The sequence below is a fragment of the Erithacus rubecula genome (assembly GCF_903797595.1).
Source record: "Erithacus rubecula genome assembly, contig: SUPER_Z_unloc_2, whole genome shotgun sequence".
Classification (NCBI taxonomy): domain Eukaryota; kingdom Metazoa; phylum Chordata; class Aves; order Passeriformes; family Muscicapidae; genus Erithacus; species Erithacus rubecula.
Genome location: NW_027635860.1, coordinates 9,990,172 through 10,003,834, shown reverse-complemented (window position 1 = coordinate 10,003,834; position 13,663 = coordinate 9,990,172). Strand labels below are relative to the sequence as shown.

Sequence of the window (13,663 nt, the reverse complement as noted above, 5' to 3'; positions counted from 1 at the left end):
AATACTTAAATGTAGGTTATGATTTATTTTTCTCATTTACATGGTAGACCAACAAGACACAGTTGCTGTCCATAATCCTAAATCCTTAGTAATTATAAAACATTACTCTTCATGGGGAGACTAATAGGAAATCTTGCCCAGTCCCCCAGATTTCTGTCTCCCACTAGAAACTTCTTTCACCAGCCTCTGCTCAGGTTAAAGATGAAAGGCCTGTTTGGCATGGTGCTCCATGAACAGCCAAACACAAGAAGTTCAGCCCCATAAATAACAGACACACTAGAAAACCATCTTTTCCTCCCACCACATCTGTCAGGAAAAAGGCGAAAATGAGACATCTGCCAAGCTGGCATGCAGGGCAGTTCCCTCTTCTGCTGGCAGTATGTTCCACTAAGAGCCTTGAAAGCTAATCTCGTTTTCTTGTTAGCTTCCAGGCTCTTGATCAGTGCAGATGCGGGACCCCTCAGTACAATCTCACGACTGGGATGAGAAGTGGCCAGGAGAATCCATTAGATGTGCCTCGAGCTGCCAAATCAAGCTGCATGCCAGATAATGCCGATGTGCAGAGATTTTTGGGGAATTCCGAGAGCACTGTTCAAGCTGCTGCAGGGTGCAGCACTTGGGGTTTTTTAATGTGGCACACGCTCTCTTTGAACTTTCTATTTCCTTGAAATTTAATTGTCTGTTTTTTTTCAAGGTACTTCGCTAAAATAATAAGGGGCTTGCCCCTAAGCTCCACCTTCATGTTTCACAGCACTCCAAACCCCGTGGACTATGTTTATCGCCTGGCAGGTAAGGGACAAATTGAACAAGAAATCGGAGTCTTCTTCCCACTCTGCCTAGACACGTCTTACTCTCGGCCGCTGCAAGTTTCGCGCCGCTTCCCAGCCTGGTCTGCTCCTCTTGCACCCCCGGCTCCATTCCCTGGATTTCCCCTCACGGGGTTCTGCCGAGCCCGCCGTGGCAGCAGGCGAGGTTCCAGGGCCGCCCGAGCCCGCCCCCAGCCCGGGGGCTCGTTTGGGGCTGGGAACACGAGGCGACCCTTCGGTCCCGTGAGCCGCAGAGGAGTTGGGTTCCAACGCTACCGGTCCTGCCCGAGGACGCTTTAAAGGAAGCCGGGCGAGGGGTAACGAGAGCAGTTGCCGAGGCTGCAGGGCGTGGGTGAGGTGCGGGCGGGGCGCGGAGGGCAGGGCCGGGCCGGGCCGGCTGGCCCCGCGGGGGTGTGCGGGCGGGGATCGCGGCCAGGGCAGCGCCCGGACCGCGCCGGGAGCTGGCCGGGCTGCCTGCCTGCCCGCGGGCTGCTCCGCACCTGGGCGTGTGGGCGTACCGGCAGCGGGCGGCAGCGCGGCTGGCCTGCAGCATCGCTGTGCCCCGGCGCCCTGCCCTGCGGAGCCGCGCAGCGCCGCTCCAGGAGCCGCCGGATCGCCGGGCAGGTGCCGCACTGGAGGGCAGGGAGACACATCTGTTGTGCCTCTGTCCTAATTTCTCCCCTTCTTTCCTTCTTTTCCCCCTTACCTCTTTTTTTCTTTCCTTACCCCTTTCTCTCTCCCCTCCTTCTTCCCCCCCTCTTCGCCCCCGCCCTTTCCCTCTTGTCCTTTGGTTCCACTTACGTCCTTTTGCTTCTTTCTTTCTCCTTTTGTATTAATTTCCCTTTTCCCTTTCTTCTCCTGCTTTTTCCCCGCCACACCTCCTTTTTTCCTAGTTAGTTTTGTTTCCCTCTGTCTGTCTGTCTGTCTTCCCACGCTCCGTTGGCGTTTTCCCGTGGCAGTTCCTGCAGGCCGGCTGTTACTCTCCGGGGAGGGTGTTGGCTTGGTGTGAAAGCTGCTAGCTAACCTAAAAAGGTTCACGACATACCTGATGCTCCTGAGGTGTTGCAGTAGGTTGTGGACCTTTTTTTTCTCTTTTTCTCTTAAACTCACTGTAACTGGGAAAACTTTTTTTTTTTTTTTTTTTTTTTTTTTTTTGGTCAGAATTTAAAAAAAAACTGTTTAGAATGTTGTAAATAGTTTTTTTTGTGGCCCAGGTTGAGTGAGAGGACTGAGAAAGACAGGAGACTCAGTTATGCTCTGGCACTTTGCCTTCTTTCAGTGTTACTCAGAAGAGTAGACTTCTTTGTGGGAAAGAGGAGGAGTGGCAGCAGAAGGGGATTGCCATTTTGGAGTCTGCTATTTTAAATTTCATTTTTAATGGATTATGACCACAGACCTGGCAAGAATGAGAGTCAGAAATAGTATTGAGAGAAGAGGGGACAAATCTAGCTTTTCTGTGTTCCAACTTGAAAATCTTTGTGAAAAATAGTGCAGTATTTATAGCTCAAGTTGGAGTTCAGTTACATAGCTTTTGGAAGTAGGTGTATACAAAAGAAAATATTTTTTCTCCTCAGTTATTAGCTATGCTGCCTATAATGTATGCCAGTTATCAGCATATTGCCTTTCCTATGAAATTTGAATTATCTGGGGTAATACTAACTTCCTGAGGCCAGAAGAACCAAAAGTTACTAATGAGCCTGATGAACAACTTTTCCAAGTCTGCCTTTTTTTCTAACATAAACCAAATGCAAGGCAAACATACAAACTAAAGATTTGCAGTCTATTTGCTGAAAATACCATGTTTACCAAGCAAAACCCCGCTCTCCAATTTTTTTTTCCACATTGAAAAACCCACTGCTAGTCTTATTAAAAGGTTTAATTTCATTTTTAAAATAATCCCTCTCAGTTTTGCTTTGGATTTCAACATAATTCAGAAGGTCTGCCTGTACTCTGATTCATAAGCTCCTGAAACTGGAAAACACCTAACTTTATCAATATAGAATTCTTAGGAAAGGTGGAAAAAGGCAGTGCCACAGAAATGTAGCATACTCAGTACTAAAACTGAAGTAACTTCCACTGTTAGGTTTACTTCATAGCTCCAGAGACACCACTTTTTGCAATGTGCAGCATTATTATACATGGGATAATTGTGGTGCTATTAGAGAAACTTAATAAAACATGCCTCATCTTGGAAAACTGTGATAGAATATCTCAGGAAGTTCACTGGTGATTCTTGAGCTCACTGATAAACTATAATTATAGGCATGGCTTTAAAATGCTGACTTCTCCATAGGGCTAAAGAATACCTCAGAATATTTTCTATGTTGTGCCTGAAGAGGGATCCAAGTACTCAAAAATTTGACAGCCACTTCCTTCCACCTTCCTTCTAGTTTTATAGATTATCTTTCCTGCTAATGTGTCCTGTTATGAAATGCAGCATTGTCACAAGGCAGCAATAAGCAACATTTTTTATGTGGGCATGAGGAGTGCAGCAAGTGCTCTCTCTGTTCCTGATTATACTATAGGTCCTGCTTTAGAATAATTGGGAAAATAGGTTTTATCTTGAAGTAGCCAAAGTGAACAAATTACATTGAGGAGCACCAGGCAGATCTACCATGTGTTAAATTGGCCAACATTAATTTAAAGATGTCATTATTTCTTTTGTTTTGTGATTTGTCTGTACTTTCAGTGTTAGTAACCTTAAAGTAAAGGTATCTTTTTGTCCATACTAAGAGTTGCAGGTTTCTTGAGGTAGAAACTGGTCACTGAATGGCCTTGCCATGGCATCTTTACTCTCCATAGCTGAAATTTCTTACTATCAGCTCAGTTTATGGGGCCTCTAAGGACGGGCAGGATTGAAAATAGTAATCAGGCTTTGAACTATTCTGCAGAATGTTTATGTGATACAGTAGTATAGAAAGGCTAGCAAAACCTACTGCTTTTTCAGTTTACAATTTACACAGAGTATATGTTCATTGAATGTTACTCATTTTTTGATACAGAAATACTTTAGTGTGTTTGATTCCTAACAATTGAATATAAGATCTCCAAATAACCTGGAGGTTTGTAATTATTTTCATCTTTTTTTAGCTCTGAGAAAAACAGCTCTTTCTACTTTTAGCTACTCTCAGTATTTTAATTTCCATTAAAAGTGGATGTATGTAGTAGTAGTGGTGGTGTAAAGTAGTGGTGGATGTAGCAGTACTAGTCACTTGTGGAATTTTGTTTAAAGCCGTCTTTCAAGTTAACAAAGGACAATAAATGTGTTGGGGTTTTTTCTATAAAAAGGGAGTGTGATTTCCCTTTTTGATTGTTTTTGTAAGCACCTCTGAAGGAAAAGCATCTACTCCTACAGAGTGCTGTCAGTTGCAGACTACTGTACCCACATGAAACCCTACTGCATATGATTTCAAAATTAAGCATCTGGTAAAGGCTTATGGTAAATTAACTGTAAGTTAACTACACAGTTTATGATCAGTTCTCATTTTTGCTAAGACTCAACGTTGCCTAACAGAACAAATATGAGTTCTTTCATTTATCTAGGGGCATATCTACTTTCAAGGTTGTGCTGCTTGGTGCAGTGGAAGGCTGAGTGCATGACTTCTGTGTCTGGCAGATCTTTGCAGATGACACTGCAGTCCACAAAATTTATCCTTTTTTTTATGCATGTTTGTGTTTATACAAGCTGCTTACTGCTTTAAAAATCACTTCCTCATCAGAATGAATGTTCTGCATAAATGAATCTGAATGGAAGCATGATAAACTACAGGATGCATGTGCTTTGAGGCATTCTGGATAAGCCTTTGTAAAATGTTAGGACTGCCCAGCAAACCCATCCTTGTGGCCCCACTGGCTGGAGAGCTCTCCAGACACAACTTGGTTGGATCTGTTGCTATATCCTCCTGGCCCAGGAGTGTGTGGGTGCTAGGGATGGCAGTGGGGTTGCTCCTTCACTGTCAGCCGATCATGGTGCCAGAGCAGTGGGGCAGTGAAGCCACAGAGGTTGTGCTGTTCTGATGGCCAGGGTTTGGTTTCCTGGCTGCTGGGGTAGCAATGCCCTGCTGGCTCTGCAGAGGTTGTGCTGTTCTGGTGGCCAGGGTTTGGTTTCCTGGCTGCTGGGGTAGCAATGCCCTACTGGTGCTGCACGCTCACAAGCATCCTCACTTGTAAGACCAACAAGCTCTAGTCCAGCCTGTCTGCACAAAACCTCCTCTCGATTTCTGGTCTCCCTCCAAGCTGTGGTATACTATTGTAAAAGTGTTTTGTTTGGTGGGGGTTTTTTGTTTGTGTGTTTCTTTAGAGATTTTGGGCGCTTTTTTGTTTTGGAGACCTAGGTTTCTGATGGGATTTTGTGTTTGGTAGAAATCCAGTTGAAATTAACTTGGTTTTGTTAAGTCATACTATACAGTTTGTATACAGCAGTAAAAAATAATTTTGGCAGGCAAGAGGGAAGTAGGCACTCCTACCAACTCCCTCAACTACCAGCAACCACTGTAAGTTTCCCCTTTTAATGACTGCTGCAGAAATACAGACTTTGGCTTGAGGAGAAAGCAATAGAAAAAGGAAGTGGGTCAGGTATCTAACTTGTACAACTGCACCTCGGAGAGCAAGACGAAGGCTGCCAAATAAAGCATTTCCTCCATAGATTTGCAAGCCTTCCTCCACCTCTCCCACAGTGCAAAGTGCTGCCTCTGACAAGGTAATTCTTGAGTGTACGCACTAAGGCTTTGCAGAGCTGAAGCTTTACTGATGTTAAAAGCTTAACACAATGCAGTCTGAAACTATATTAATGAGTGTTCTAGAATCAGTTGGTGTATTAAGTATATTATTAGATAAAAGGTAACAAATCTTACCCTGTAAAGATCAGCTCTTGGGAGTGTGATATAATCAGATTTTAGGACTTTGAAATTGTGAAACAAATAGTAACTTGTTAAAATTGGTCTGAGGAAGAAGCATGCCAGTGAGAGAAACTTCCAGGGAAAAAAATCCGCATAAAGATAAGAGCCATGTTAATGTGTCAATATTTGCAGATCTCTCATTTTGGTATAATGAAAATGTCAGGTCTGATTATTGCGAGCTCTGAACAATAGAAGAATTGCACCCAGCTGGGTATACAAGGTCTTTCTGAAAGGGATTCTTTATCCTGCACTCAACTAAGTTTTATTCTAAAATGGGAGGAGAAAAGACTTCTTAGCAAGTTTTTTTCTTTAAATCTTTTAGAAGCTAAAGCCTGCCGTGGTCACTTTCAATTGAGACTGTCTCCCTCCACTGGAACAGTAACAGGTTGGTAATCTTCTTGAGTATGTGTTATTTCTCAATGCTAGTGCTCCTATAAAAACTAATAGGATTAAATAATACTGCTGGCAGCCCAAAGAAAGGTTTCCAATGTCAGCTGAAGTATCACAGATATTACTGTATTTGAAGTACGCTTTAAGTTCTAGTAGTGTCTTAATTTTTAAGTTTGTAGGCAGAATACAGTAACTGAAGGTTAACCAGTATCACAAGCTTCATCCTATGAAAACACGTACTAAATGGACACTATCACATATGTAGTCTCCTTCCTCCGTTCATTTAATATGTGATAAATATTATTTTTCGTGGATTACATCTACTAGTGAAAACAAGCAGGACATCAAGTACAAAAGTGTGTGGTAAGTTACAAAGCATGTTAAAACATGTTCTAAATTGTGTTATTGTGTTCGGTGTCACATTGCAAACTGAAAGCCAGAATTTTGGAATTTTCCTTTTAATTTTTTTAATTCATACTGTAAGACCTCATTTTAAAAATTTCCCTCTGTATGCTTTCTGCTATAATTGCATGCTAGCTCACTGGGTACTTTCCTTAAGTTTAAAAATTTAAATTTTCTTCCAGTTTGACTTCACTGTACACCTAAAATATACTGTGAACAAATGTCTGCCTTCCTTAAAATTAATTAGGAATGCAGAATAAAGTACTTACAATTGTAATTCTGAAAACAAAATATTCTTCAGCATAAATAAAACATTTAGATAATGCTGTTAGTCACAAATTTGTGTCTAGTTTGTGGTCTCTGCCTGCTGTTGACTTGAAATACAAAATACCTGATTATAGTACTTCCTTTGAAAATTGCTCATTCTCATAGCTGTGCTAGACATTTGTGCAGTGTTCCACACCTTCCACACAACTGCTACATTCCCTCAGTTTGCAGTGCCATGGGAAAAGTGATGTACCCAAAGTGTAGAGCCTCCCAGGCAGCATTACTAACAAAAAAACTGTGATGCCATGCCTCAGTTTCTTAAATGCACCTGTTCTGCGATCTGCAAGTAGCAGCTGAAGAGCCACAGTTCAGGAATTAAAACATGAAATTATACTGGGGTAGCTTAAAGAAATTGGGAGGAAAAGGAAATCCTTACACTGAACTGCCTAAGGCAAAAAACAAGAAGTGGGCACAGTACATACTCATTTCTCTTAAACAGAGTTTCTTACCAGATTTTCTGAGTAGCTGTTATTCTTAACTGCTGCACAAAAAGGTTTTCTGAGACATTATCTTTTTTCTTGAAAGTAGTGAAAATGTAAGGAGCCTTGTATCTCTCAAATATTCTATATTTCATAAACTTAGATTCACATTTTGGAAGACATTCTGTGTAGACTTTTGCAGTTAGGCTGGTTTGAAATTCAAACCTGCACTAAATTATTAGGCAGTGAATTTGTGATTACAAGTGATATCTGAGTAGCAATCTAAGTTATTGAAGGATATCCTGTTCTTGATCAATTTAACTGCATGAGATAGCACTTTCAAAAAAAAAAAAAAAAAAACCAAAACAAACCAAAACCACCCAGACACCCAGTTCTGCAGTACAGTTCCAGAGTGCAGTTTTCTCAAAAGCTACAGCTGTAGCTGCAGTGATTCTGTTCACAGGACACTGAAACAGAAAAAAATGTGCTTTTAAAGAGTAACAGAACTACCAAACAAAAATTATCTAGGGCTTGTGCTGTAAATTGGCTAGAAATCCTGTTGCAATCCAGCATTGCAGTACACCTCCACATTAAAGTAATTGCTGAATCCGAAAAACAAGTGTGTTTAAATGGTGGTACTACAACACTGCTGTGCACTTAGATTTGTACACTTGTAGTGACTTGATACAAATCAGTTTGGGATACAAGCTGTATGTATTGCCTCTTACCTTATAAAGTTATTTCAGCACTTCAGTAACATTTTTTTTCTCACAATTCTGAAAATTGAGGTGCCCTGCTTTAATAACTTTTTTCCTCTCCCTTCTCATCAGCTCTTCCTGGTGGTGTTTCTAAGCTCATATGCAGGTTGTTGAAGAGACTGTCTCACACAAAATTCTTCAAAGGCTGCAGGGACTTCTTTGCCAGTGAGAACTAAAGCATGATTGCCATCCAGGAAGTGAGTGGTGAGTTTTAATGATAAAGAAATCTATGTCAGCCCTGAAGTGGGTATTAAACATTCTTATAAAGCTCTAAAGCATGAATTAACAAGAAATGCATGTTTCATGAAAACTCTGCTTCTCCCAGTGTTTTTCTATTAAAAATCTTATTTGTTAATTTTTTATTTTCAACAGAATATTTTGTTAAACTATTCAGCTTTTTTCTATCACTAAACAAGAATGTAATTATTAATCACTGATTTTTTTTTAAAGAAACCTTTTAGTCTTAGAATGACTGTCATATTCCATTTTATTTTAGGTTTTTTCCTTCCATTTCTCTGAAAAACTTGTGAAATTCCAGAGAAACACAATTTTTCTTTCTGAAGTTCTGAAGATTTGTTCTGAGTTCTGAAGCTCATATGAACAGAGAGAAGGACATTTTATTTTAGCCCTGCAAAGCTACCTGATATTTGAAATGCTGACGAGGAAATTACGGTTTTGCCACAACTTGCGCTTCAGGCTTTTCTTGGGTCTAACTCTCATTTTAGTAATAATTTCTGTTTTGAAAGTCAACCAGAAAGAAGACTTCCTAAATCGGAGACATCTGGAGCTAACAAAAGAAGATCCTGTTAGCAATGTTAACTGCACCAAGATTATTGAGGGGGATATAGATGAAATACACAAGGTACAGCTTGAGGCATTATCAGTGTCATTTAAGAAACGCCCCAGACTAACAACAGATGATTATATTAACATGACTGCAGACTGTGCCTCCTTCACCAAGACTAGGAAGTACATTATGGAACCTCTCAGTAATGAAGAAGCAGCATTTCCAATTGCTTACTCAATAGTGGTTTATCACAAAATTGAGATGCTTGATAGACTTCTGAGATCAATCTATGCTCCACAGAATTTTTACTGCATTCATGTAGATAAAAAGTCTCCAGAATCCTTTTTTGCCGCTGTTAAGGGACTAGTGTCATGTTTTGATAATGTCTTTATTTCCAGCCAGTTAGAGAGTGTGGTATATGCTTCATGGAGCAGAGTGCAGGCAGACATTAACTGCATGAAAGATCTCTACAGAAGAAGTTCAAACTGGAAATACCTAATAAACCTATGTGGTATGGACTTTCCTATAAAGACCAACCACGAAATAGTGGAGAAATTAAAAGCCCTTAAGGGTGAAAACAGCTTGGAAACAGAAAAAATGCCTGTTTATAAAGAAGTAAGGTGGAAAAAACACCATGAGATTATTGATGGTAAAATAAAGAACACAGGCATAGACAAACAACTACCACCTCTCAGCACTCCAGTTTTTTCTGGCAGTGCCTATTTTGTAGTTAGCAGAAACTTTGTAGAATATGTACTAGAAAACAGCAAAATACTTAAGTTCATTGAGTGGGCAAAAGATACTTACAGCCCAGATGAGTACCTATGGGCAACAATTCAGAGAATCCCTGAAGTCCCAGGCGCATTTTCTTCCAGTAACAAGTACGACGTGTCTGACATGAATGCACTGGCCAGGTTTGTCAAGTGGCAGTACTTTGAAGGTGATGTGTCCAAAGGCGCACCCTACCCTCCGTGCAGTGGAGTTCACGTTCGTTCTGTCTGTGTTTTTGGAGTAGGAGACTTGAGCTGGATGCTACGAAACCACCACTTATTTGCTAACAAGTTTGACACTGATATCGACCCTTTTGCAGTGAAATGCTTGGAGGAGCATTTGCGGCACAAAGCTCTGTATCTGCAAAAGAACTGAAACGTACTCTCCTGTTATGAAACATAGGTACAAACATTCTGCTGCGACGTACTTTAGTGTGTACAGTGGTGGGATGCTGACAGTGGGTTGGTGGTGCTCATGCCCTGCCTTGTCCATGGACTAGGGGAAGAAAAGACATGTCTCGAGTATGCCTTGTTGCACACTGAGGCTTGGAGCTTCAGGTACAAAATCAGACAGCAGTTTTTGGAAAGCCAACTATTTGGAATATTTATTATCTAGAAGGTATAATTAATGGGCTTCCTTTGGCTAAACTGTTCTAAGGTTTTAAGGTTTTAAGGCATAGAAAATGCATATTGTTGATGTTCTTGGTTCATGTTAGTTTTTTATTTTCCATTAATGTAATACTAGTTGGAAGAGAAAGATGAAGGGATGGGATAAAAAGCAGCTGGACTGCACTTCATACTGAGTACTGAAAGATCTCAGGAATATAACATTAGAAATTGTCTATAAGCTATGCAAAAGGGGATATGCAAAGCCAGCTGTTACCATTTTACTAAGATCTGTTTGCTGCAGTTCTGTTTTTTGTAAAAATCTTAATCCTCTTGAAAATTTTGTGTTCAGCATGGAGTATTAAGGAATTCAGATATTTCTTTTGTATTCTTAGAGCATCTGATGTTGTGATACAAGGTTTATACACTAGTTTAAAATTACATCTTCTCAGGGAAACTTCAGTTTTGTGCCTGATGAGATTTATATTTGTAATTTTACATTTCTTACTGTATGGGGAATTTTGCTTTTGTATCCGAAATCACCTAAGTTTCTTAAAACTCAAAGAACTGCAGTAGTGTCTAAATATTACTGATGGAACTGCTGGTTTCTGCTTTCTGTCAAGCTCAACTTGCATTCCAGATTACTTTAACACTATATGCAAAAAAAATAAAATTATTTTTTTTAATGATACTGTCTCTTTGTACTGTTACAGTCCTTCTGAAATATCACAAATAACTCCTAATGATGAAGGCCAAAGGTATTTTTACTACAGTTTTCCACAGATGACAGAAGTTGCAGCTGAGATAAGCCCTATCTTACCTCCATACGGCCATTCATTCATGTGTCTGTGCTTGTTTAGGTTTAGCCTAACTTGTTTAGGTTCATCTGATTTTTAATTCCAGTTAGGCCCTCGCTTACTTTAGCTGTGGCAGTGTGTCATAGAAGCTTGACAATTAAAGAAGAGGACACTGTGAAGGATGATATTTCCTTCTGTATCAGTTCAGGTTTGTCACGCATAGTTACAAGCTGGATGTCTCACTCCTGAGATGGCAGTGGAAATCATGACAAGCATTAGCAAACGTCAAAACAGATGAAGTTTTTTTATTTGTGAACTCTTAATGTAATTGCAGCATGTGTTTCTTAAAAAGGCAGTTTGTTCTGAAGTTTCTCCTACTTAGACATTAACATAAAGGACTGCTGACTGCTGGTCGTGCAAACAGCAAGGGAGGCAAGTAGTTTAGTCTGAAATGGAGCCTATTTTTGCCAACCCCTGCATTCAGAACCATTTCAAAGTTGTTCAGAGTGTTTTCAGAGACTTTCCCATTAACAGGAAATTAAAGCTTGGGAGTGAAGGCAGTTGAGGGAAATACCCAATCTTCCCCACCCTTTGCCTTTTTACAAGAATGCTCCTGTAGACAGTTATGCTTTACCACCTTTGCACAAGGAACAACCAACTTGACTGCATATAGTATTGGGAACTTTCTCTAAGAATTTGCACCTGAAGACAGTCTACACTAATATCTTCTATGAGACCAGAACTGCTAATTCTAAAAGACTGAAAAAGTGAGGATAAATAATAAAATATGAGGATAAATACATAAAATATACATATTCACCAGATGAGCTGCTGACTCAGTTGCTCGAAATCTACTTGACTGAGCATTTTACTCTATGTCTTTCAGCCTGCTTTGTACTTAGTTGTTTGTGTAATACAATGAATGCCTGTGTTTCTCTTGTTAATAATACTGCTACTATAGTGAAGATGCTGCTTGATTAAATGCTTCAAATATTGCTATTTAGATAGAATCAAGAGACACCCTGTGTATGCTCACTTTATCTTCTGTACAGAAGTAAAAGTAAGAGAGCATTGCTGTTTAACATATGTTTTCCATAAGATAAGGAAGAATTTCTTTTGAGTAAAGTGAACTACAAAAAAAACCCACCTCTGTAAAACTGACTAGAAAAGAGTTACCCTGTCTGGTAGAATTCAAATGTTCTAGGAGGACTTTTTCATGGAAAGAACTCTTTATTTCCTGAACAAGTACCTAATATGCCAAAGGAAATTATTGGATTAATTAATGGGTGTTGCAAATACACATAAGGAAAAAACCACTTTCACCAGCTATAACAAGTAAACAAAGCAATCCAATGAACACTAGTGATGTCCACAAAATCAGATTCATTACCTTGTGTGCAACAAGCCAATACCCACACAGCTGAGAGAGACATTGCTTGGTCATTTCCCATCTGTGCAAGCCTGGGTTCTCAGAAGTGTGACACAAATCAAGCACACCCCTCCCGACCCTCCCTACCATTACTTATATGCAAAAGTCCAGAGTTTGTAACTTCTCAAGTACAGCCCCTCTATTATGCTTGGTTAGTAATTTCCATACAAGTTACATAATCCCAGCTGACCTCTACACATGCTCAGGAAAAGAGTCTTCACATAGGCAGGGGTCTTTTTTTCTTCTTGTAGGCAGAGTTTTTAGCATTAAAATGAACACAATTCAGCTATAGGATACACGGACCTTGAGTATTTTGCCAATTTAGCAATGTGTCAACAGGCATTCAACAAAATCTTGGTTTACTACATTCTTAATGCTTGTTAGTTCCAGGTTGTCTTTGAGTAAAGTTGGTAACTGCTATCTGTTCTACTGACATAAAACAACAGCTTGATTTTCTACATCCTTAAAGCTTGTTAGTCCCTGATTTTCTTGACTAAAAGATGCTGCTGCTGCTCTGGTTTCTTGCTGATTAGGCTTGAAAGTGTACAAAGACATTGGATCAGAGGATATCCCTAAGATGATTTATTAGATCATTTGACACATTTAGCAGCATTGTTATTCCACTGAATCTGCCAAGAAACTTAACAAAAAAAAATCACGTCTTACATCAAGCGACTTTTTGGCACCAATGAAACAAATAAAATCTAGACTATATTCCTTACTGACATTCTCAGTTTTTTTCATAACTTGTTTCACTTTTCTACTAGATATTTAGAAAATTGGAGTAAAAGTCTTAATGTAAGTGGACATGAAAGAAAAATGCTTCACTGATACTGTAGCAACAAGGTAATCTTGATGCTATGCTGAAGACGCCAGGCATTTGTCAGGAATAGCAAAAATTGAAAACTTAATAATTATATGAGCCTTTCAGCCATACATTCTGAGTATAGTGATGCTCTACTTCTGATTTACTCTGGTAACCTTCAGGTTCCAAATGAGGGACACATAGGCCTGTGCCAAGATGGGCTATATCTGGACAAAGGATAGAGCTACAGAAATGAAAGCTGTGATAGTGGGTTCAGCTATGGTGCAGCCCAGTGAACACCAGCCTTCACACCATGATCCTGTCATCCTGTGGACAGCTAGAAGGGAAACTAGCTTGAATTCTGCCTGCTGAAGAACTCCTATTTTTCTTTATTTTTATTTTTTTTCTGTGGTTTAAAGCTGACCACCACTTCTGGGAAGCAATAAGTAGCGACTGAAATAGTTGCAGA

General features: G+C 40.0%; 1 protein-coding gene across 3 annotated transcripts; it reads left to right on the top strand.

Moving 5' to 3' along the window:
* Positions 1-1,043: 1,043 nt before the first annotated feature.
* GCNT1 (glucosaminyl (N-acetyl) transferase 1) lies at positions 1,044-10,852 on the top strand. 3 transcript variants are annotated; one of them, XM_079331219.1, is made up of 4 exons: positions 1,044-1,123; positions 6,027-6,089; positions 8,073-8,204; positions 8,497-10,852. In XM_079331219.1, exon 4 carries the CDS (start codon positions 8,653-8,655, stop codon positions 9,931-9,933), a length of 1,281 nt encoding a protein of 426 aa, XP_079187345.1. In that variant the 5' UTR covers positions 1,044-1,123; positions 6,027-6,089; positions 8,073-8,204; positions 8,497-8,652; the 3' UTR covers positions 9,934-10,852. The 3 variants fall into 3 exon arrangements, with proteins under 3 accessions (XP_079187345.1, XP_079187344.1, XP_079187343.1); XM_079331218.1 differs by lacking the exon at positions 1,044-1,123 and adding an exon at positions 1,344-1,430; XM_079331217.1 differs by lacking the exon at positions 1,044-1,123 and having other exon boundaries at positions 5,403-6,089.
* Positions 10,853-13,663: the final 2,811 nt, after the last annotated feature.

What these genes read in the sequence shown, in the direction of transcription:
- GCNT1 (XM_079331219.1), top strand. Translation starts at nt 8,653, where the DNA reads ATGCTGACGAGGAAATTACGGTTTTGCCACAACTTGCGCTTCAGGCTT.